This window comes from Lutra lutra, chromosome 18 (genome assembly GCF_902655055.1).
Source record: "Lutra lutra chromosome 18, mLutLut1.2, whole genome shotgun sequence".
NCBI classification, from domain to species: Eukaryota; Metazoa; Chordata; class Mammalia; order Carnivora; family Mustelidae; genus Lutra; species Lutra lutra.
Window position 1 is genome coordinate 32752409 of NC_062295.1, and position 22219 is coordinate 32774627.

The window sequence follows — 22219 nt, forward strand, 5'->3', positions numbered from 1 at the left end:
GTACAGAAGTCTCCAGGTCTCAATGCGGCTGCAGAACTCTCTAGGTCTGCAGTGTGGGAAGACTCAGATGAAACGGGTAAAATCAGAGATGGTGGTAGAGGTGGTTATCGCCCCTGTGAGAGGTGTGGCAGTCTGTTCCCCATACGTGGTGAGGGTGTAGGTTTCACCGGGGCTTGTCGGTGAAGCCGGACTTGCCTTGTCTGTGCTATGGGAACGGTGTGTAGGAAATGTCAGTGAGGAAACCCCTGAGGTCACATCCTGAGACAAAGATGGGGTCTTCTGCCCATGATCACTGCTGGTGGGCAAAGAGTCCAGAGGCCCTAATGTGGAAGTGGGCATCCCACCCCCTTTGCTCAGGGCGCTGTCTGAGGGGACTATAGGCTTGGACACATCAGAAGTGCCTGCATACACAGTGGGTCCTTCTGTGAGGCCTGAGTCAGCAAGGGTGGTAGATGGGATGGCCAGACCTTGAAATGGAACGCACTTCTATCTTCCCAGGGAGAGGAGGTAACGGCTGATTTGGACAATTCAGAACTGGTTGTGAAGACAGAGGTCAGTTCAGTAAAAGCTGTCATGCTGTGACCAGTGTTGATGGTTGTGGTAGGAAATCCACTGGGGCTTGAGGAATTAGAAGAACTTGTAGAATGAACAGAGACTGCAGAATCTGGTGACACTGTACTGGCTGTGGTGACAGTGGGTTCCACAGAAGGGGATGTGGCTGAATGGGTAGAGGGGTCACTGGAAGTCGATGTGGACGCATAGTTGGTAGAGGTGGTTGCACATGACCCTGTGGGTTTAAAAAAAAAAAATCAGACACTCGGGGCGCCTGGGTGGCTCAGTCATGAAGCAGCTGCCTTCGGCTCGGGTCATGATCCCAGGGTCCTGGGATCGAGCCCCACATCGGGCTCCCTGCTTAGTGGGGAGCCTGCTTCTCCCTCTCCCACTCCCCCTGCTTGTATTCCCTCTCTCACTGTCTCTCTCTGTCAAATAATAAATAAAAATCTTTTAAAAATATAAATAAATAAATGAATAAAATCAGACATGATGCTGTGGTCTGTGAATGTGTCACTGAATTTAGTGACAATCTGTCCTGGACAGCTGGTCAACCTATGATACTGGAGCACAACTTCTCTCTTCAGAGGTACCGGAAATATCAGAGGAAACTCTGTATTTGGACAATTTACCAGCGACGCTCTAGTTTGTCCAGAGGGCAACAGTCTAGCCTTCCGTCCCTTCTGGAATATACTAGTTTGTCGCTAGATAAGGTTCTGGATGTGGCCTGAGATTTATGACTTGGGTTGTTGGTTGTATGGTTACAGATCCTGACAAATCGTATGGCCACTCAGAAACACATGTATTCCGCCCCAAACTGCCTGCCCCATCTTCCCTCAGCACTCTGGGACATGTTTATTTACTTGGGCACTCTGGCATAAATCTGAAAGGACATTTGCACTCACGCAAATGACGCATGGACTTTTGTTCCCCACATTCTGTGATTTGCAGGCCACACAGTCACCTTGAGTCATCTGGCTGTTACTTAGTCCGACAAGAGTCTCTTCCCCATCTCTCAGGTGAGAGACGACGCCCACACACACTCTGGCCTAGCAGTTCTCACAGAGCCCGGAGGCACAGGGGAGCTAAGGGCCATTTCCGTGGATAATTTGCCCCCTGCGTGTTCTCTCCAGACACACTTACTGGACAGCTAGCCACACCACCACCTCTACCTGGCCACCACCCTGTGGCCCAAGTGAGCTACTCCTACTCCTTGGTCCCACAGCCTACCCTACAGACTACAGCTGTCGGAGGGGAAGAGCGCTGGGAAGGTGCCCTGCACCTGGAGCTCTCATCCTGTCATCCCCTCGCCACTTAGAACATGGGATTAGGGGCACCTGGGTGGCTCAGTGGGTTAAAGCCTCTACCTTCGGCTCAGGTCATGATCCCAGGGTCCTGGGATCGAGCCCCACATCGGGCTCTCTGCTCGGCGGTGAGCCTACCTCCCTCTCTCTCTGTGCCTACCTCTCTGCCTACTTGTGATTTCTGTCTGTCAAATAAATAAACAAAATCTTTAAATAAATAAATAAATAAATAAATAAATAAATAAAAAAGAACATGGGATTACATGTGTAGGACTCTCTTCTCCTATATAAGGTGGGACTTTAATCCTGGCTCCTCTTTTCAGCCAATGAGATGAAGAAGATCAAAGATGAAAAGAATCTTTGTGACAACAGTGCCGTAAAGGTAGGGAGTACTAGGAATTCTACAGGATAGCACGAGGGGACTTCCTTGAAAGGGCAGGGCATATGGCTTCTTGTCCCTCCTGCCAGGACCCCACCGCTCCCCAAAGATGCTGGAGCTGCCTCTTCCTCAGCTCTCATGAGGACGGACCTTTGCCGCTGCCAGAAAGTACCACGGAGGCCTTCAGAGCAGAGTTACCCTCTGCCATTCCAGACGCTTCCCTTTTCACAAGGTCCTGACAGACAGTCCCAGGGAGAAACCAGGAGCTGGATAAGGACTGGAAACCAGGGTAAACAGGGAGTGGACAATGAGTCAAGGCAGATCATTCACACCAACGGTTCCAGATCTCTGGTTTGGCAGACCACATTCGGAACACTTAAGGAACAGCACTACCAAGTCACAGATCAATGAGTTCAGGTCAAAGGTGTAAAAACCCCTAAGACTTTTGGAATTCTACATTAATGAGAAAGACTGAAAAGATCGCTTGGCTGATTTTTTTAAGTCAGTAGACACATTTGCTTCACCCAATCCTCTTGCCTCTGAATTCGGTTTTGTCTGATGTGGTATGGTGGGAGTAGAGGGGCTGAGCTGGGGAGGCTGCCAAGGCGGGGAGCATCCCTGAGTCGTGGGTATGAGGAGGATCAGAGGGAGGCAGCACTCAGGGGCTCTGGTCAACGCGAAGCACAGGGTGGCAGGGCTCAGAGTAAAGCCAGGTCTGGCTGTAGGACCTCAGAGCTGCCTACTCTTTTTTTTTCATCTTTCCCTTGAGTGGTGGGCCGTTCTGTCCTGGTCTCAGAAGGTGCCTCCTCCACTCACCTCTCTGAAGCCCTCTGTGTATCTTACCCAGGGGTGACCGCAGTCCTCAGCCTCCCTACCTTCATGTGCCCATGGGAGAGCCACTTCTCAGCTCTGCCCCACTCCTGTCCTTGTAACTGCTGAGACCATACCGGGCCCTGGGATGGCTGACCACTCGGCCCTCTGCTCTTGCTGGGACTCCCGGCCCCTCCAGGGCAAGGTGGGGGTGGTCGAGGTCCCCATGACGGGACGTGGGAGCAACCCCAGAGGGCGGTGTGGGGAGGGAGGGAACAGCCAGGAAGTAATATCTGAGCTGCCGTTCCCCCTTCTTTGAAAAACGGTTTTGTGGATTTAGGCATTATAGATTTTATTGGACTTTTTAAATCACAAAAGTAGACTGTTTTGACAAGTCAAACAACGAACAGACACAGAAAGGCAGTTTATGGTCGTGTGCCTAACTGAATCACAACGAATGAACAGGGGTGGGGACGGCTGGCACTGACTGGCCGCCTATCAGCGTCCCTTAGGAGCCTTATCACAACTGTAACTAGGGGGCTCTGTGGGAACAGCTCACACAATCCCGACAGCCCCCTCCCCCACTCAGAGCAGCGTCTCCACGACCTCGGAGACCCAGAGCAGGTGCTCAGGGAGCACTTCTGAAGCAAATGAGTGAATGAGTAGTGAAAAGTCCCCCAGACTCTTTCCTAATGTTTCAATGTCACCCTGCAAGGCAGGCGTTACTGTTTCTGTCTCACGCACACCCTGGAGTTCCGAGGGTAAATTCTCTCCAAGTTCAACCAGCTGGTAGGCTAGAATCCAAGAGGGTAGAGAGACAAGTGGGGCGGAGGGAAGGCTCGCGAAGTGGGTGTGAGGCCAGCTCTGGACTCTAGCTGAGCAGCAGTGAAGAACATCCAGAAAAGGCCATGGTCCCAACTGCGCTTAGAAGCAGAGAGCCTGAAGAGGGGGGAGGGGGAGGAGGAGGAAGAGGAGGAGGAGGGAGCCCTGGAGAGAAGGGGTAGCAAGGGTAGAAGCGGCGAGATTGACGAGGACTCTGCAGGGACATGGTGGGCTACCCAGGACCAAGACTGGGACATTCACGGGAACGGACCCTTGACATCCTGCTTGTTCATCTGTATTCCTGGATTCATACCATTTACGTCACGCAGTTGCCATTCCATCTGTCCTTAAAACACCCACATCCGCCACTACAGTTGCCTCTCAGGGCACAGGGACGGGCTCTGAGTACAAGAGTCCCTGTCCATCTCACCAGGCTGCCTTCTCACCTTCTGGAACCTCTTATGTCCTTCAGGTTCTAAGATATCACCACACCTTATTCACCCTTCTCCCTGCTCCCCTTCCCGCTCATGATCTAAGAGGGACCCCCAAGGGAAAGGCTCTGCCACACCTCCCACCTCCCAGCAGGCAACCCGTTGTGTGCTCCCTCCTGGAAGGGACAAAGAAACAGTGCCCTGAACGGCACCCTGGGTGAAGAGCTTCCGGCCCCTCCTAGCCCAGGTTTCTAGTGGCAGTGGTGTCCCCAAAGATGTGGCAGAGCAGCTGAGGCTGTCCTTCCCAAGGCCAGCCTCCAGTTCAGGGACGCTTCCCTAGGAAGCTGGGTTTTTTTGTTTTTTTGTTTTTTTTTTAAGATTTTATTTATTTATTTGACAGAGAGAGAGAGATCACAAGTAAGCAGAGAGACAGGCAGAGGGAAAGGGAGAAGCAGGCTCCCCGCTGAGCACAGAACCCGATGCAGGGCTCAATCCCAGGACCCCAGGATCATGACCCAAGCCAAAGGCAGAGGCTTTAACCCACTGAGCCACCCAGGCGCCCCGGAAGCTGAGCTTTTAAACAAGCCATTCTCCAAGGAAAGAAACCCAAACGGTCAACAAGCCTGTAGGAAAAGTAAATAACCTTCACCAGTAAGCAAAGAAATTCAAAACAAAGCAAGATGCTACTGATTTTTACCTACCAAACTGCACCCCCCTCTAATAGTAAATGATAATGATAGCAGGGGCTGGTTGGGGCATTCGCACAGGATGCCCATGGACTGCACCCGCTATCGGATTTCCAAAGGAGAATTTGAAAACACGCACCAGGGACCATTGGCAGACTCATACCATTCTTAATGATCTCATTTCTAGACACTGATTCTAAAATAAAGCAACCTGCGGCAGATTTTTTTTAAGTTTTTATACAAGAATGTTTATTATGTCATTATTTATTATAACGAAAAATAGGCTAAGGGTGGCCAAGAATAGAAGAATAAGAAACTGATTAAAAGACTTAGGATTACGATCCTCCATAGAACAGAATACTGATCTGCCAGTAAAACATGAACTAACCAGGGGCACCTGGGTGGCTCAGTTCGTTAGGCATCTGACTTTGGCTCAGATCATGACCTCAGGGGCCCAAGACCTGAGTCAGGCTCTCCGCTCAGTGGGGAGTCAGCTTGAGATTCTCTTCCTCTGCCCTGACCACCACCATCCCTCCCCGGCTCAAGCATTCTCTTTCTCTCTCTAAAATAAATAAATAAATAAATCTTCCTTAAAAAATACATTGCCCACTATGCAGCCATCAAAAAGACCCCCAAATCTTGCCATTTGCAACGACATGGACGGAACTAGAGGATATTATGCTAAGCGAAGTAAGTCAATCAGAGAAAGACAATTATCATAGATCTCTCTGATATAAGGAATTTGAGAGGCAGGGCGGGTGAGGGATCCCCCAGGGGGAGGGAGGGGGAAAAATGAAATAAGATGGGACCAGGGAGGGAAAGAAACCATAAGAAACTCTTAATCTCAGGAAACAAACTGAGGGTTGCCAGGGAGTGGCAGGGTAGGGTTAGGGTGACTGGGTGATGGACACTGGGGAGGGTATGTGCTCTGGTGAGTGCTGTGGAATGTGTAAGACTGATGATTCACAGACCTGCACCCCTGTGGCAAAGAATACACTATATGTTAATAAAAGAAAAAAAAATACATTGCCCACAGAATAAATCCAAATACGTATTCAGAAACAGACAAAAATGCTCACAGTGTTTCTCTGACCAGTAAGAGTAAGTGAAATTTTCTTCCTTTCGTTTGCCTATACTTTCTCAATGTTTCTCAACAAATATGTATCCGTGTTCTAATGTGTAAAACATACATGCCACAATAGCCAAAGGTTAGATGTAGCCCAAGCCTCAGAAAATGCAGGGAAAAATCACTCATGGTTAATGATTCCCAACCTGGGATTCCCCAAACCCTTGCCGTCAAAACGCTTAAGAAAAATGATCTAGGGGCGCCTGGGTGGCTCAGTGGGTTAAGCCGCTGCCTTCTGCTCAGGTCATGATCTCAGGGTCCTGGGATTGAGCCCCACATCGGGCTCTCTGCTCCACAGGGAGCCTGCTTCCCCCTCTCTGCCTGCCTCTCTGCCTGCTTGTGATCTGTCTGTCAAATAAATAAATAAAATCTTTTTAAAAAATGATCTAAAGATGACCCTTGAATGACACAGGTTTGAATTGTGCGGGTCCGCTTGCATGCGTATTTTTTTACAGGACAGCATGGTAAATGTATCTTCTCTTCCTTATGATTTTTCTTAACCACACTGTGCTTTCTCTGGCTTACTTTTTTGTATAATACAGATGAAAGCCAAAATGTGTGTCAATTGACTGTGTATGTTCTTGGTAAGGCTTCCGGTCAACAGTAAAGCTACAGGTAGATATGTTTTGGGGAAATCAAGAGTTATATGCAGATTGTCGACAGCACGGAGGTCAGCGCCCCTAACCCTTCTATTGTTCAAGAGTCAACTGTATTTGCCTGTGTTATAGCCACGTACTCATCATCACAGACGGAGGCTCTCCTATCTCACAAGCCAAATTCCCTACTTTCCCACCCTGTTGATGGTTTTTACTGCTTCTTCACAAAACGTGTATTTAGATTTTTTCTAAAATCTAAGTTGGAGTGAGGCAGCCAGTTTGCTGGACAAGGGCTTTCACTTGGTGGCGTCCTTGGGGAAAAGCTCTAGAAAGCAAGTCTGAAGACGACCACGGCGAGATGAGGTTCTTTCCTCCTGCCACCTCCAAAACACATTTGTGCTTGTGGTGAACTCAGTCATTGAGGTCCCAGAAGGCTGGGGTGTCAGTGGGGCCCAAGAGCGCCTCCAAGTCATCGCACAACCGAAGGATCTAGTGCGTTCCATTTCCCCCTGAAAAATGGGGACCAATGATGCCTGCCATGACCACACTGCTCACTCTAGAATATTCTGTAAGAGAAGCAGTGTGGGGGCCACTGGGATGTGCTTCAGTCCCCCAGGTCCCAGTGCACTTTCAGCCCTGCCACGCAGGAGCTCAGTGGCATGGGCCTGTCTCCTTTTCTGTAAGGCCATTCCCACCCGGTGGAGTGGCCACAGAGCTGACGCCAGGCCAGGCCACCTTGGCTCTCTCCCTTTCCCCGCTGCACACATCTATCAATATTCCAATTCTCTCCATAGTTAGATACGACTCTTTCGGTTCAGAATTGATCTAAGCCCATTGAGTATCTATTAATACTTCCTTCTAGGGTGCCTGGGTGGCTCAGTCAGTTAGGCATCTGCCTCCAGCTCAGGTCATGATCCCAGGATCCTGGGATCGAGCCCCATACTGGGGCTCCCTGCGGTTCCCCCTGCTTATGCTCTCTCTCTGTCATATATATACATGAAATCTTAAAAAAAAAAAAAGAAAAGAAAAGGAAAGAAAGAAAGAAAGAAAAAAAAGAAAAGAAAAGAAAAGAAAAGGAAAGGAAAGGAAAGGAAAGGAAAGGAAAGGAAAGGAAAGGAAAGGAAAGGAAAAGAAATGAAATACTTCCTTCTGGCCCAACTCCTCAACAGCCACCAAACTGCAATGCCACCTCCTCTCCCTGCGGCCTCCCCAAATAGCAGGTTGGCAGGGGGGGGCGGGCAGGGGGCGCTGAAGCAGACTCTGAGGCCCTGCCTACTCTCCTCCATCATTGGCCCCTCTCAGAGCTCCAACACCCGCTTGGGTTCTAGTACTTCCTGTACTGTTCCCATGGTTCCACACAGTAAACTTGACTATAAGCTGATTTATTCAGCATTCTTCATCCAGAGTACCAAACACCTGCCCAGGAGGAGTCAGGCCTGCCGTGTTTGCTGAATGAGTAAGTTTATTACTTTCCGTATAAAACAGCACTTCCTTTTAATTGCTCTAAAATTATACTGTGCAAGTTTCAAAGGTTGTCCCTTTGTCTATTGTGAACAAATCACTCTCGTCTTCGCCACATTCGTCTTGATTTTGCACTGGAGCGTTTTCCACTTCCGCCTCCCCCTTGCTCAGCCCCAGAGCTCTGAACCCTCAGGCCCCTGGCCCAGCCCCTCCAGGGAAGACACGGTTACCCTGTCGCCTGCCATTCTGAGAAGCTCCCCTCCCCCTCCCCACCCATGAACTCTTTAGAACTTCATGCGCACAAAACAGGACAACAGGCTCCAGTCCTCGTGTTGACCCACAGCACTGTCTGGTCTTTGTGGCTCCTGTAGCACATGGAGAATGGAGAATTCTAGCCTATGCCCTATTTACATCCACCCCCAAGCCCCAGGCCTGCAAGACTGTTGCACCCAGAAACTCCATGGTCCCCTCAAATGCAACAGGTCTCCCAGAAGGCCACCATCAACCACCAGAAGGAAGTTCCTGCCCTCCCATTCATACATGGTCTAGGATGGTGTATCCGGGTGACCGCACAACCCATCATCAAGGGAAGTGGGGCTCCTGGCTAGAGCCACACCAGGATGGCTCTCAGGGCAACACTCTCAAGACGAGTGTGGTGAAGTCGAGAGTGATTTGTTCACAATAGACAAAGGGACAACCTTTGAAACTTGCACAGTATAATTTTAGAGCAATTAAAAGGAAGTGCTGTTTTATATGGAAAAGTAATAAACTTACTCATTCAGTTGGGCTCTCAGGATGGCTCTCAGGTCAATCCACCCCTGCTCAGTCCATGGAGGTCGTCTGGGGTCTCCAAGCCTCCACCTGGCTCTAATGCCTTGGTCTCCCAGGGGCGCGCCCTTACATGCCCCCCTGACCTTTGGGGCATTCCTATAGGTCAGCTCCCCCCCCCCCCCCGCAGCCCTGCCTGTGATTTCCTACCTCCTCAGGATGGCATTCTTTCCCCCTACTGTTTGCTTGTCCAAAACCTCATCAGTCCTCACAGAATACCCAGACGAGAGTGCCAATTAGAAAGAAAATTACAGATGTCACCTGGGGTCCCTGAATCTTCATCTGAACCCCTCCCCGAAGACCCAGAATACAAACAGGGGGTGGGGGGCATTGCAGAGGGCTGAGGTCCTCCAGTGCAGGGATGGGGCAGTTCAAACCTCCTGTCAAAGGGGGACGTCATATTAATTATTTGCTGTGTGGCCGCAGGTATGTCACTCACCCTCTCTGAACCTCAATCTCCTGTCTGCCTACATCTCCTTACACAGGGTGAGCTACCTGCTGTGAAATGAGTTTGTGAAAAGCAGAGCCCTCTGTGGGTAGGAGGTGGGGGACCCTCTGGGTACCATCAGACCTTCTGGAGTCTTCTAGAATGGCCCTACTTGCCTGACCTCTCCATTCCTGATAGATGCTTTCTGACTCTGGCATGCTAATGGGCTCACAGGTGTCAGTGTTCTTTTTCACAAAAATACCAAGCACCTTAGGAAGAGGGGTGTCTGCTTGTACTGGTGGTTATCTCTAACTCACAGCAAGGTGCACGGTGCCAACACTCGGCTGTCTGTGGAGCCCTTCATCCTCATCATCACCAACCCCCTTCCCTCTCCCGTGACAGCCTGACCAGAGACGGGTCCGGAGTCTGCCTGGGGACAGGGACAGGCTGGACCTCCCCAAGGCTGAACCCGGTCACAGCTTCCTAGTCTTTGTATTTGACCTTAAAGCTAAATTATCTAGAATTTCTTTCTTCATGCCCTAAGTCCACATAGTTCCCCCATCGCCCCTCACCCTTTCCCATCAGCCCCTGCCGGGCGGCGCTGCTGGGCCTTGAACGTGTCTGGGTAGAGGAGAAGGCGGTACGTGAGGGCATGATGGTGGGCTCAGGTGGCACCTGAGGGCCCGCCTTCATGACTGGGGTCTCAGAACTCCCTGCGTGGGTCATCTCACTGCCGCCCTGCAGGGCACCAGAACTCCCTTCCCCACCCTCCTGCCCCCTCAACCCCCTCCCCCACAACCCTATGGGGCCTTCAACTCAGGGTCCCCTCTTCTACCCGGGACCTTGGTCTCGCTCCCCTAGCACCCCTCACTCCAGCGACTGTCCCGCCCATACCTTCCCTCCGGTTTTTCCTGGTCTCCAGCGCTGGGGATGAGAAAGTCAGCTCCGAGGGAGGGAAGCCACAGGAAATCAGCGTGTAACTGGTTGCATCCCAGAGAAATGGCCGTGACAGGTTCAACAAGAGGCTGTGTCTCCCCCTCAGCCTTTCAGCTGTTTCTAACCAGAGAGGTTTCCCCAGGCACCTCTGAGCTCTCCCCATGCAAGAACGAAGCTGCTGGATGCCCGGACCTTCCCTCCCCGGGCCAGGGCTGATAGCCCATACGGTGCGCCTGTGAGGTGTGGAAAGACGGGCCTCCTGAGCAGATCCAGCCCTCAGGACTGTCCCTCCAGGGGGAAGGCAGGCAGAGGCCACCATCTAGGTGAGGAAAGAGTCCCTGCTCCTCCAAGGAGAAGGCTGGAGAGTGGGAGCTGGGGGACACCAGCCCCTCTCAGCCCTGGGCCAGGGGCTTGGTGTAGGCCATCAACGGCACAACCACAGGCCACACCCCTTGCCCTGTACCCACACATCTCCAGACACCCCCAAAGTCAGAATGAGGTCAGAGCCCAGGTGTCCAGCTCGTTGACAGCCCCCTCCCCTGCAAAGGGAGTGGGGGAATAGAAGAAGGAGCCCTGCCTGAGGCTCGGACACATGGGACCCCCAGGGAGGGTCTGCCCCGGTCCCACTCACCCTGAGTCACTGTAGCAGATGCCCAGAGACAGACACCCAGTGTCAGGACCCGGACCATCGGCATCTTCAGATAGGACACTGGCTGTCGGGTCTCCCCTCATCAGGAGGGACCCAGAAATGAGAGCTCCCGGGAAGGGATCGGCTATATAAAGGACTCCAGAGACATGTGCCTTGGGTGAGGGGTGCGGTGATGGGGCTGGGTGGATGCGTGTGGTCACCACCGGGAGCTGGCCAAAGGGCAGCCTGTCAACCCTCCCCTCTAACTCCACTAAAGCCGACCGCGCACAGCCAGGGTCCCTCCAATGGAAGCCAGAGCCATGGGTACAGCAGGACAAGAGGGAGGGGACTGGAGGCTGGAGATGTGAGAGTGGGTGGTAGTTAGCAAGTGGGTGGTAGTTAGCAAGGTAGTTAGCAAGGGGCGGGGGCCCAGAAAATGCCAGGGAGCGGGTAACAAGGAAGGGAGGGGGGACAGTCCTGGAGGGAGCAGCCAGCCACAGGCCGGGCTGAGTGAAGGACCCTGCACCCCCACTCCTGAAAAACCCCTCTTTCTCCCAGACTTCCTTCCACCTCAGCTACCTCAAGCTGGCCCCTCGCAAATTTCCAGAGCCTTCCCCCAGGCTTGCTGCTGACCCAGAGGTTTCCCTGCCACCACTTGCTCTGTAACAAAATGGCCCCAGTCTCTAGAGGACAGTTACGGCCCTGTGGGCTTCCCACAGACCCCTTCCTTCCTTGTTGGGACACACCGGTGCTCCCAGGTCCTCCCACACACCCTCTGGAAGTCCCTGTTCTCCAAGCAGAGATGCCATGAGATGAAGAGAAGCAACGTCTCCTACAATAAATGTTTTGTGTTCACACAGAGAACTGGAGGAGGAAGGCTGGGAACTTCTGGCCTCCGAGGTTACTGCGGGGGTGGGGGTGCGGCCAGAGAGGAAAGGGGCTCAGTGGGGAAGGGTGGGGAAGGTGAGGCAGTAGCAGACGGGGGAAGAGACGGCAATGAGGACAAAGGGCTGAGGGAGCTTCTCCGCCCCACAGCCCTTCTTCTGCTCCTGTTTGGGGCCCCGGAAAATTGGAAGCCTGGGCCTTTGGGATGGAGAGGAAGGAATGGAACCCAAGAATGGGGGGACCAGAGCCTAGGAAGCACCAGCTGGGGGGCCTGAGAGGCAGAGGACATCAATACCTGGCTGGGAATGGGGTGTGGAGGGAGGAGGGAGGATTTAAGACTGGGGCCCAGGGGATGGGACGGGTGGTAGGGATTTAGGGCTGAGATTATAAGGATGGGGGAGGGGACAAACTGGGGGAGACTTGGGGCTGGGTGCTGGGGTGGGAAGTGATTTAAGAAGCTGCTTATAGGGGAGAGATTTAATAGTGGGAGCAAGGATGCAGCAAGGAGTTACATAAGGAGCAGGTAGGAGGATGGTCACAGGGGCAGGTGGGGAATGGGTGTCAGGATGAGCACAGGAGAACAGAGACTGAGGTCCGAGACCCCCCAAAGGATGTAGAGACGGGGATCTGCGAGAGACCACAGAAGCACAAAGGCTGACACAGGAAGGTGCACGGGGACAGAGATCTGACAGACAGTGTCTGGTTTTCACAGTAACCACACAAGGTATCGGGACTAGTATGCTCTACTCATCTTACACGGTTCAGAGAAGTTATTGACTTGGCCAAGTTCCCACAGTGCAAGAGCCTGGATTTGAATTGGTTGAAACTGGTGTTTGAAACTGGTGAAACTCCAGGGGAGAAGGATGAGGGTCGGGCAGGTGGTCTGAGTTTGCTCCAGGAAACCAGGAGAGAGAGCTGCCCAAATCCTGGATGGATGCGGTTCAGAGGGTTTCTTCCCACAGTCTGGGGCAGGCTGGAGGGGGAAGGGCAGGGCTCACAGCAAGGACAAGGCCAACCTTGGGTCTCTGGATATGCGTGTGTCAAAGAGGGAGTGAGAACTGAGAGCCACCCTGCCCAGGTTGGCTGGAAGGTCACCACCTCCTGGTCCTAGCCCAGCCCCTTGCCCTAGCGTGTGGAGAGAAAGCATCAGGACCTGGATCCAGGAGAGTTCCTTACCATCCCCCTTTGCCTCCCCACCCTAACACTGGTGTCCACATTCTCCAAGGCCACCCGGACGTATTCATCCTTGACTAGAGAGCGAGGGGGAAAAGAGGAGGGGAGGAGACAACAGGTGGAAAGAGAGATTCAGAAGGGCAGGAAAGTTGGGGAAGGCAAGGCCTGGCATGGGGGCTCCTGTGCCCCAGTGTCTGCCCTACAGGAGTGGCCGGCGCAGGACCTTCGCCTTTCTCAGGAGGTGCCCACGGAAGCGGAGACTCAAGCTTCCCCACACGAGGTATGCGAGGTACGTGTCTGCCCTGGGCAAGGGAGGACGTTGGGTCCTTCCCAGGTCCCAATGGTGCCCAGGAAAGCCCCTGTCCCCCTTCCCTAGGAGGCAGGACTCACCTGTCCACGGTCGTCCTCCGAGTCCAAGTTTGAAAAAGTCCCCATAGTGTCCTCATCGCAGATCTCGAACCATTTCTGTCGTCGCAGGACTTGAGTCGGGGCAATGCACCGCACCGTCAGAGCAGGGCCGCCCCAGCTGGGACCCCTTTGCCGCCCTTCCCCGCACCTCCAGGGTGCTCATCGGCCTCCACCTTGGCCATCTCTCGGCGAGCGGGAGCGTGCGACGACGACGAGGCCCAGGGACGCCAGCAGCAGCCGCAGCTGAGCCAAGTCCCCCACCAGGCCCCCGACCAGCGCCCTCCAAGCGACGGCCACCTCGCAGCGCGGGCCCGAGAGCCAGAGCGTGTCCGTGGAGAAGCAGCTGGAGCAGGAGGTCACAAGTCACTGACCCTCGCACCTTCCCCCCTTCCCCCGCCCCAGGTCCGCTCGCATCAACGTATGTCGACGTGCACGGACGTGGGCCGACGTGGGCCGACGTGGGCCGATGTGGGCCGTGGTGGGCCGCGGTGGGCGGGGCCGCGAGGGAGCGCCCCGCGGGGAGGCCTGGCGGGCTGTGCGGGGCGCACCTGCGTGCGCGCTGAGTCTCACCCGCCAGCAGGACGGCTCTTCTCCACCAGGCACTGGCCCCGCTGACAGTCGATGGCGCCCCAAGTGCATTGGGCGACCCAGCCAAGCCCGTTCTCCTCCACCAAGGAGAGAGAAATCCTCATAGCCTTTAGCAGTGGCACGGCGACAGATGGCTGGGTTGGGTAAAGGGTTGCAGAAAAACAGGAACCTCATCCACTCTACTCAGGGGCCTGGTTATAATGGCTCCGAAAATGGCGGAAACCCCTTTTCCAAGGGCAGGGTGTCGTGGAGTAGATCCTAGGATTAGATGAGGGGAGGACAGACCCCCAGGACCCCCCACCCTCCCCCCACCTTCCCTGCTGGTCCTCAGGGGGAAGCTCCTAACAAAGACCAGGAAGGGCAGCCCTGCCCGGGGCCACATCACTCACCTCCCTGAAAGGTCTCCTCCTCCTTTCCAGGGAATTTCAAGAGGCAGATGTTCCTGGTGGGAGGGTCATGGCCTCCCCGGGGCCACGCAGCCCTTTGCCCATCCTTACCTTCCACAGTCAGCTCCTTCCTGGTGTTATTGTTCACCTTGGTGGAGTCAGGCTTAAAACACAGGGCTGAGGGGACACAGGCACGGGTGGAACTGGGGGAGGTTAAAGGCTCAGGGACAGTTGAGCAGAGCAGGGAAGCCAGGGGAGGGGCAGAGAGGGCTCTGTCACTATGGGGAGATGAGGAGGGGCCACAGGGAAGGCTCTTTTTGCCCATCCTCCCCATATCCCCACCTCCCCCCACCCCCTGCCAAATGAGCAAGGGTCCTCAGCTGTCCTGAAAACTTGGAGCAGAACTGTCGAGGGGTCTTCCCTGGCACCCAGCCTCTGGCAGGCCCCTCCCTAGCCCCATTCTTGACCCAGTTGGCTATAAACCTACCCCCCCCAATTTGCTGGAAGGACCCCAAGGCTGGCACCTGAGCCCAGGGGCTCCCATCACAGCTAGTAGCTCTGGCCCTGACCCCTCCCTCCAGCTCTGGCTCACTCCGGGTATGCTGGCAGCTGTCCCCGTTATGGCTGACATTCTGGAGCTTCTCCTTCAGCACTGTCTTCACCTTCACATGCTTGCTCTCCAGCTGGAGGCTAAAGGGCAACTCCAGAGGGTCCACCACAATGCTGCCATTCCTGAGGGGCTCAAGAGAGTCAGGGGGGTCTTACAGGGTGCTCAGGCCTGGGGCATGTAAGTCCTTAGGAGGGCACCTCCAGGACCAACCACAAGTGCGCTGGTATTGGGAGGAAGGCAGAAGCAATGACTTGGGATTCCAGGAACATGATTGGCAGGAGCCACCAGCATCCCTGATTTAGACAGCCCAGAAGGCGGGACAAGGAATGATTGACATGCACTTACCTTTCATCAAGCCATTACCAAACCAGGCCCTCCTGCGCTCTCTACCTCACTCATGCTGACCCACTCAGGAGGCCAGGAACTACCATCCAGACACCATGCTTCCCACAAGCCCTCATAGGCATCTCCCTGCATGTCCCATGTAATCTCTCCTTCCAATCATGTTTTAAAAGGAGGGGTGGCATCTCTCCTACAGAGAAATGACCACAGAAAATAATTGGGAAAAAAATCCCCCATGACGTGATTGGTTCCCCTACTCCTTCCTCCACCTCTCTCTTTCGAAAATCTGATTTCAAAAGGAAAAGATGGCTTCTTCAGCTTTTCTTTGTGCCCCCTCCCCCCCCAACACTGCCTCCACAGCCCCAAAAGGGTCTCCTTCCTCAATGACAGGATCTCCACATCCTTGAACCCCTTCACATTTTGGTAAATCTTCTGCATCTGAAATGCCGAGATCCTTGGGGTCTCACCTGAACCTTGTGACCCATGCATACCCAGGGGCCCAAGCTCAGCTTCAGGGAAGAACCCTTGAGTTCCCTCCCTTTCCCTGTCACCTGATCTCGGAAGGTGTCACTGAAATCCTTGTAGGTTGTGGAAGTGTTGTCATTGAGGTCCGGGGAGAACTCCTGGTCAACAGAGACCTCCATGCCCACTTCAGACTCCAGTCTACAGAACTGTAAGGCAACACGTTTGCATTATTTCAACTGCTAAGTTTATGGTGATTTGTTACAGCAGGATTTAGAAGCTAATACAGCTTCTAGCAGCCCAGACCAGGAAGGAGACCACAGGAAGGCATGTGATCCCAACCACCTCCTGGGAGTTAGGATAGAAAGGAGGCATGACATGGGGTAGAGGAAAGCATGGGAGAGAAGGCAGGAATGGAGCAATCAGGCAAAAGGACATGAGTACTGACAGGCAAACCCTGGGGCTGGCCCCAGGGAGAGTCAGTGGCATCTCCCAGGAGAAAGTGCAGAAGGCAGGGTCCTGGCAACTCACCCAGATTCACCTGTTCCACCACAAACTCACAATGGGAGCTATAGAAGGTGCTAAGGCAGTGGCACTTGAGGCCATCCCATTTACCCCCATGCTGGCACCTGATATCCTGGAGCTCACAGTGGGGCCCAGAGAACCCCAAGGGCAAGTGGCAGAGGCCTTGCATCCAGGTGCCACCATTGTCACAGCACAAGAAAAAAAAAAAAAAGGAAGTTCAGGATAGGGCTTGCCCTTGGTGACACAGAAATTTATCAGAGGAGAGAGAAGAGGAAACAGGGAAGCAGGAGGCCCAACCTGGGGCAGTGGTCCAAGTGAGTGGTGGTCAAAGTTGTCCTGGATGATGTAAGGATGATAGCACTCTGAGAGGTGACCGCTGGTGTGTCTGGAGTCTTTATCGTGGCTGGGGTGGAGCAAGTCAACTTGATTGAAGTCAACATCGCAGTTGGAAAGCTGCTGCTTGGTTTTGTGGTCAGTGGGAGGCTAGTGAATCCAGGCATATGTGGGATGGTTACAGAATTGGTGCCCATCCAGTTTCCACTGGTGGGTCTTCGAGTGCTTGTCAAAACTGTGCGACTGGGGACAGTCCCAGTGCTGACAGAACTAGGAGCATCTGTTATGCTGTTGGTAGGATGAATTTCCAGAACAGTAGAAGTGTCCATATGCATAGGAAACACGGTTGTCATACTGGTGAAACTAGGAGGTGGCCATTTCAGCAGTGGAAGTAAACACTGACATTGGGATGGTGGGCAGAGAAGAAACTTCACTACTTGGACCCATTCCCGCAAATGAAGTAGTGGGAGAGGCAGGTGCTATGGTAACGGATACAGATTCTGGACATGGGGCAGCAGAAGAAATAAAACAGCGTGGTGGTTGTTTCAGTAACAAAGGTCCTCAGAGAAGATGTGGCTGGAAATGTTCTTACAGTTTCAGATGAAAAAGGAGCATGGAAAGCAGTAGCAAAAGAGCCTATCTTTTCCACACTAGAGAGAAGTGAGGATGTAGAAAGAGAGTTAGGGGTGGTAGTGAGCATTGAATTTGCACTAGTGGAGGATAGAGAAGAGGATATTATTGTTGTGGATATTGAAGAAGAGAGAACAGTACCAAGAGAAGTAGTTAGTGCATTTGTAGATGTACTCAGACTAGGGAAAGATGATGTTGGAGAAACACGAGAAATCCTGGGTGGTATTGTGGGGTTGGGTGTTGTTACCAACATTGTAGTCACAGTCATGGCTGTTTCTGGGGTAGAGGGAGTGGGCAGAGTGGCTGTGATGGAGGTAGACATTGAACTGTTGGTGGGAGTGGTGATGTCAGTTGTGGCTGTGGTGACCACAGGGGTGGATGCAGCATTGGTACTAAGCAGTGTAGTAATCAAGGCGGATGAAAGGGTTTGCGGTCAAGGTGGAGACTGATTCTGTGGTTGGGGCAGATGGAGAAGACAGACGCATCCTCATGGCCAATGTCAAGGTATTGTGGCAACTGGAAGAGAAGAGGCTGGTGTTGGAGAATTGACTGTATTCCTGGGCATAGTTAAGGATGTAATTGTGGGAGAAGTCATCTCTGTCACAAGAGACACTGGGGAAATGTCTTTTGTAGGAATAAGTGTAGTTTTCCGGGGGGGGGGGGTGGGTATGGTATGAGAAGGGGTGATGGCCATCTTGCCTGGGCAGGTAGCAGCTGCCGTGGAGGAGTGTGGTTCTGTGGCTGTGAAAGTTGTGTAAATATTAGTGGTGGTGGGTTCCAGAGTGGTTTCGGAGGCAGCAGATGTGGCGGAAACCATTGTGTTTGTTGGAGTGATGGATGATGGGGTTGGAGAAATGGAAGTAATTCCTGCTGTGAGAGTTTCTCTAGGGCTGTCACTCCCCAGAATAAGCTTTGTTTTCATCGAACTCATTGTTTTCAAAGTAATTGTTGGTGCACTGAGCGTGGCCGTGGCTTCGGTAGGAGCAGATGTACTTCGTGTTGTAGGTGTTGTTAACGTATTTGTTGATGTGGGATCGTGAGTGGGGGCGGTTGCTGTTTTGAATGTACGGGCGGTGGGAGGAAACGAAGCTGTGGTTGTGATCGAGAAATTGGTGATGGGCGAAGAGTTGTTATTGGTTACGGTTGCTGAGATGTTCGGGGCAGTTAGAGAAGGGGTAATCGAGGCGGAAGTGATTACTGGGCTAAGAGACCTGGGTGTGTGACTGCTTGCTGGGGTCAGGCGAGGCCTTTCTGTGATACCAGTTGTAGAGGATGTCGGGGTATGGAGGTTGTGTGTGGGGCTGAGACAGAGAAGAGAGGAGGGCCATGGTTGGGGGAGTTTTCCCCCAGTGTGCTGGTGGTAGCAGGAGGGGAGGTCATGGCTGAGGTGAGTCTCTCCGTGGTGGTCAGGGTCGTGCAGGGGGTGGGCTAAGTGGTAGTGATGTTAAGGCTGGGGGGGGCGGTTGATGCCCTTTGTGGTGCTCATGTAGACAATGAGGGTGGGTGGGGTGGTTTTGACCTTGAGGACAAGCTTGGCCATTGGGATCATTGAGGTGTTGGACTTGACTGTAGTTTTGAGCAACGGCTCAGAAATAGGTTTAAAGTGGGGAGAGGTGGGGGGAGCTGGGAGTGTGTGCTCCCTACTGTTGGGAGCTGGAGGGGCCCTGCTGGGGCTGCTCAGTGGCCACCTTGCCTCACCTTTGGAGCGGGATTCATTTGCAGATCACCTTGACACCATAAACACCACGTGGGTTATCCCCTGCCCCGCTTTCCAGATAGTATCACACAAGGTAGGATGTTCCACTGCTTATCCCTCCATCCAAGGCAGTTTGGGGAGAGGGCCTTTCAGGGTCTCAAGGGGATGCTCACATTCCTTGGCCCCCCCTTCTGAGCGGGGACCTTCCAGCCCTCGGGATGGCTATGCCAAGCCTGCAGGTTCAGCCGAGGGCCCTCCCACCTCGCCCCTTTCTCCACACATGCATGTTTCCCTTACCCTGCTCCTTCTTCTTCCCCACCTCCTGCCCCGGATGCCCACCCTTTGGCTCTCCTCTGCCTTTCTCCCTATGCCACACTGCTGTCTGGGCTGACTCTCCTCTTCTGAAAGAGCCCAGCCAAGCCTGGGCTTGGCGGGGTTGGGTGGGGAGCACATCATGGACACTGGAGCCATTGGATCAGAGAGAGGAAAGCTGCGTAGAGAACAGAAAAGGGAAAACCAGAGATTGGGGCTCAGACTCTATTGAGACAGGGAGAGAGGCCCACACTGACAGGCTGAGGGACAGGACAGAAAAGGAAACTTCCAGAAAGGGATAACTCAGAAGGTAGGCATGAGGGGTGCCCAGGTGGCTCAGTCAGTTAAGTGTCTGCCTTCAGCTCAGGTCATGCTCCCAGGGTCCTGGGATTGAGCCCCGCATCGGGCTCCCTGCTCAACAGAGAGCCTGCTTCTCCCTCTCCCTCTGCTGCTCCCCCTGCTTATGTGCTCGCTCTCTCTCTGTCAAATTAATAAATAAAATCTTAAAAAAAAAAAAAAGTAGGCATGAGTTCCAAAGACCTTAAGGTTTAGCAGTGAGTGTTAACAAAAACAGACATATTTTCTATCTCCCATTCTGTTTTGCCCACTAGGGTAATTAGTTTACAAGCCTGAATCCCTCCCTAAGAGTGAGGGTCAGAGATCTCATCATGCTGGGGTGGCAGAGAGACTCCTGCAGCCACGGCCTTTGAAAGCAGGAAGGGCCCAGACCCCCTGCGCACTCACCATTGGACTCCTCCTCACCTTGGACCCAGAACATCTTTGTTCTGAGAGCTGGGATTTCATGTCCCAGCCTAGCTGGGTGTGTCAGGGAGGTGGGAAGAAGGGATTATGAAGATTCCTGGGTTGGAGCCCTTAGAGCCGGGAGGTGGCCCTGGAGGTAAGTGAGGGTGGTCCACAGGCCTCTAGGTTGGGAAGGTGTAGGATTGGGGGTCAGGAACAGACAGTAGGAGAAAGAGGGAAGGGAAATATGGGGGAACTGTGGAATTCCAAAGGGAAAGGAAAAAGAAAGCCCTGAACCCATGCTCCCAACCTTTGGGAGCCATCAGGATCTCCCAGCCCGGCCTTGCCAATGAAAACTGTGCCCAGAAACATGGGCTGGGTGGGGGCAGGGAGAGGTAGAGGCAGAGCTGTAGGAGGGAACTGGGACCAAAGGCAGAGATGCCCCAGAAGGAGGAGAGAACCCCAGGGGCAGAAGTGGAGCTGTGGTGGAGAGAGCGCCCCGGGAAGTAAAGGAAGAGTCCAGAGTGGACCAGAGCACCGTGGCTGATGGGGGGAGGGACAGAAGAGAAGTGAGGGCTCAGAACACCAAATCAAAGGGAAGAACGCTCCTCTGGAGAGAGGTTATGCCCACCCTCCCAATGCACGCACCAACCCTTGCAACCTGCTTGGTCCTGGGGGGAGAACAGCACCAGATGAATCCAGCTTCCTTTCTCCTTAATGCCTCCCACACCGAAAGCTCTGAGGAATCCCTCCTCTGTCTCCCCTGAGGCCTCAGAGCCACTTCCCCACACACCCCTGCCCTAGAACATCAGGAGGATCTCTGCAGCCCTTTTCCCACCAGCCCCCTCACCTCTGGCCCCCGTGGAGGCCCAGAGCATCCAGAGGAAGCCGAGGACCCTGGGCAGCCTCATGGGCCTCGGGCAGCGGGTACAGCAGGCGCCAACACTGGGGACAGCTACAGGAGGCAGCCGCCGTGTACACAGCAGCACCCAGCCGGAACTGCAAGGTGTGGCTCTCTGCCCCGCTAGACGAGGGGGCTATGCACAGGTCCACCTTTGCACCGCCTACTGTACTACTCTCCCCCCCTTCTCCAGGTAGGAGACTCCACTGCTGACTCCACTGCTGTGGGAAGGACACCAAGAAGGAAGGACTAGCCCAGGAGGTGTCAGGGAGAGCTGCTGGTGGCCTGCTCAGAGGAGGGGGATCCTGCCTAGAACCCTGCCTTTCCCCTCTCCTGCCCCCCACCAAGAACCAGCAAAACTGGACAGCGACTATGCTACTGGAGTCTGGGGCTGGCTCTCACAGCCTCTCCTTAGTTTCAGTCCTAGCTCCAGGAGAGGGAGCTGAAAATTTGTTCTCCTCACGCCCTCTGCCCCCTTGCTCTTCCCTCCATCTTCCCTTTAGCATGACTTGGGCTGAGACCCCATAATCAAAGCCATGGGAGCAATGCAAAATTCAATCCGAGGTCATTTTCATATCTGAGGCTGTGGGCCACGTCCCAGAAAAGTTAATACAGACTGCCAGTGGAAGTAATCAAACAAAAGGATGTTTTGAGGGGTGCCTGGGTGGCTCAGTGGGTTAAGCCTCTGCCTTCGGCTCAGGTCATGATTTCGGGGTCCTGGGATCGAGCCCCGCGTCGTCGGGCTCTCTGCTCAGCAGGGAGCCTGCTTTCTCCTCTCTCTCTGCCTGCCTCTCTGCCTACTTGTGATCTCTCTCTGTGTCAAAATAAATAAATAAAATTAAAAAAAAAAAAAAGAGTACCATAAAGGAAAGACTCTCAGAATGGCTTATTCAGTGAAACCAATAGACACAGTTTTGTTAAAATATACACGTATGTATTTCCTGTGTGTTCCTATGAATACACACACAGACATAAACACACAGGTAAGTGCATTCAAAATTTGAAGGGAAAAAAAAACAAAACAGCTCACCTACACCAGTAACAAGGGTAAGATTAATTCAGAGAAATAAGAAGGAGCTAGGGTTCAGAATGATAATCAGGGAACATTAGCTCTATCTGTAGTTTTTCCTTTTTACTTTGACAAAGATTCTCTCCTTGACTGAACTCCCACCAGGCTGCCCTGAGCCCTCTTCCCAACTAACCTTCATCTGTGGTCTATAAAGACTTGAACAATCACTAAC

General features: G+C 53.3%; 1 protein-coding gene across 1 annotated transcript in view; it reads right to left on the reverse strand.

Annotated features, from left to right (window-relative positions):
• Positions 1-2415: 2415 nt before the first annotated feature.
• The window catches only part of LOC125090452 (mucin-3B-like), a 39295-nt gene continuing 19491 nt past the window's right edge, over positions 2416-22219 (reverse strand). Inside the window, 14 exon segments of the mRNA XM_047713124.1 lie at positions 2416-2512; positions 13435-13795; positions 14023-14133; positions 14135-14174; positions 14538-14603; positions 15019-15158; positions 15737-15816; positions 15930-16041; positions 16368-16599; positions 16670-17067; positions 17069-17235; positions 17237-17730; positions 18397-18629; positions 20928-21101. Of these exon segments, the coding sequence (XP_047569080.1) occupies positions 13612-13795; positions 14023-14133; positions 14135-14174; positions 14538-14603; positions 15019-15158; positions 15737-15816; positions 15930-16041; positions 16368-16599; positions 16670-17067; positions 17069-17235; positions 17237-17730; positions 18397-18629; positions 20928-21101 (2431 nt within the window). The 3' untranslated portion in view covers positions 2416-2512; positions 13435-13611.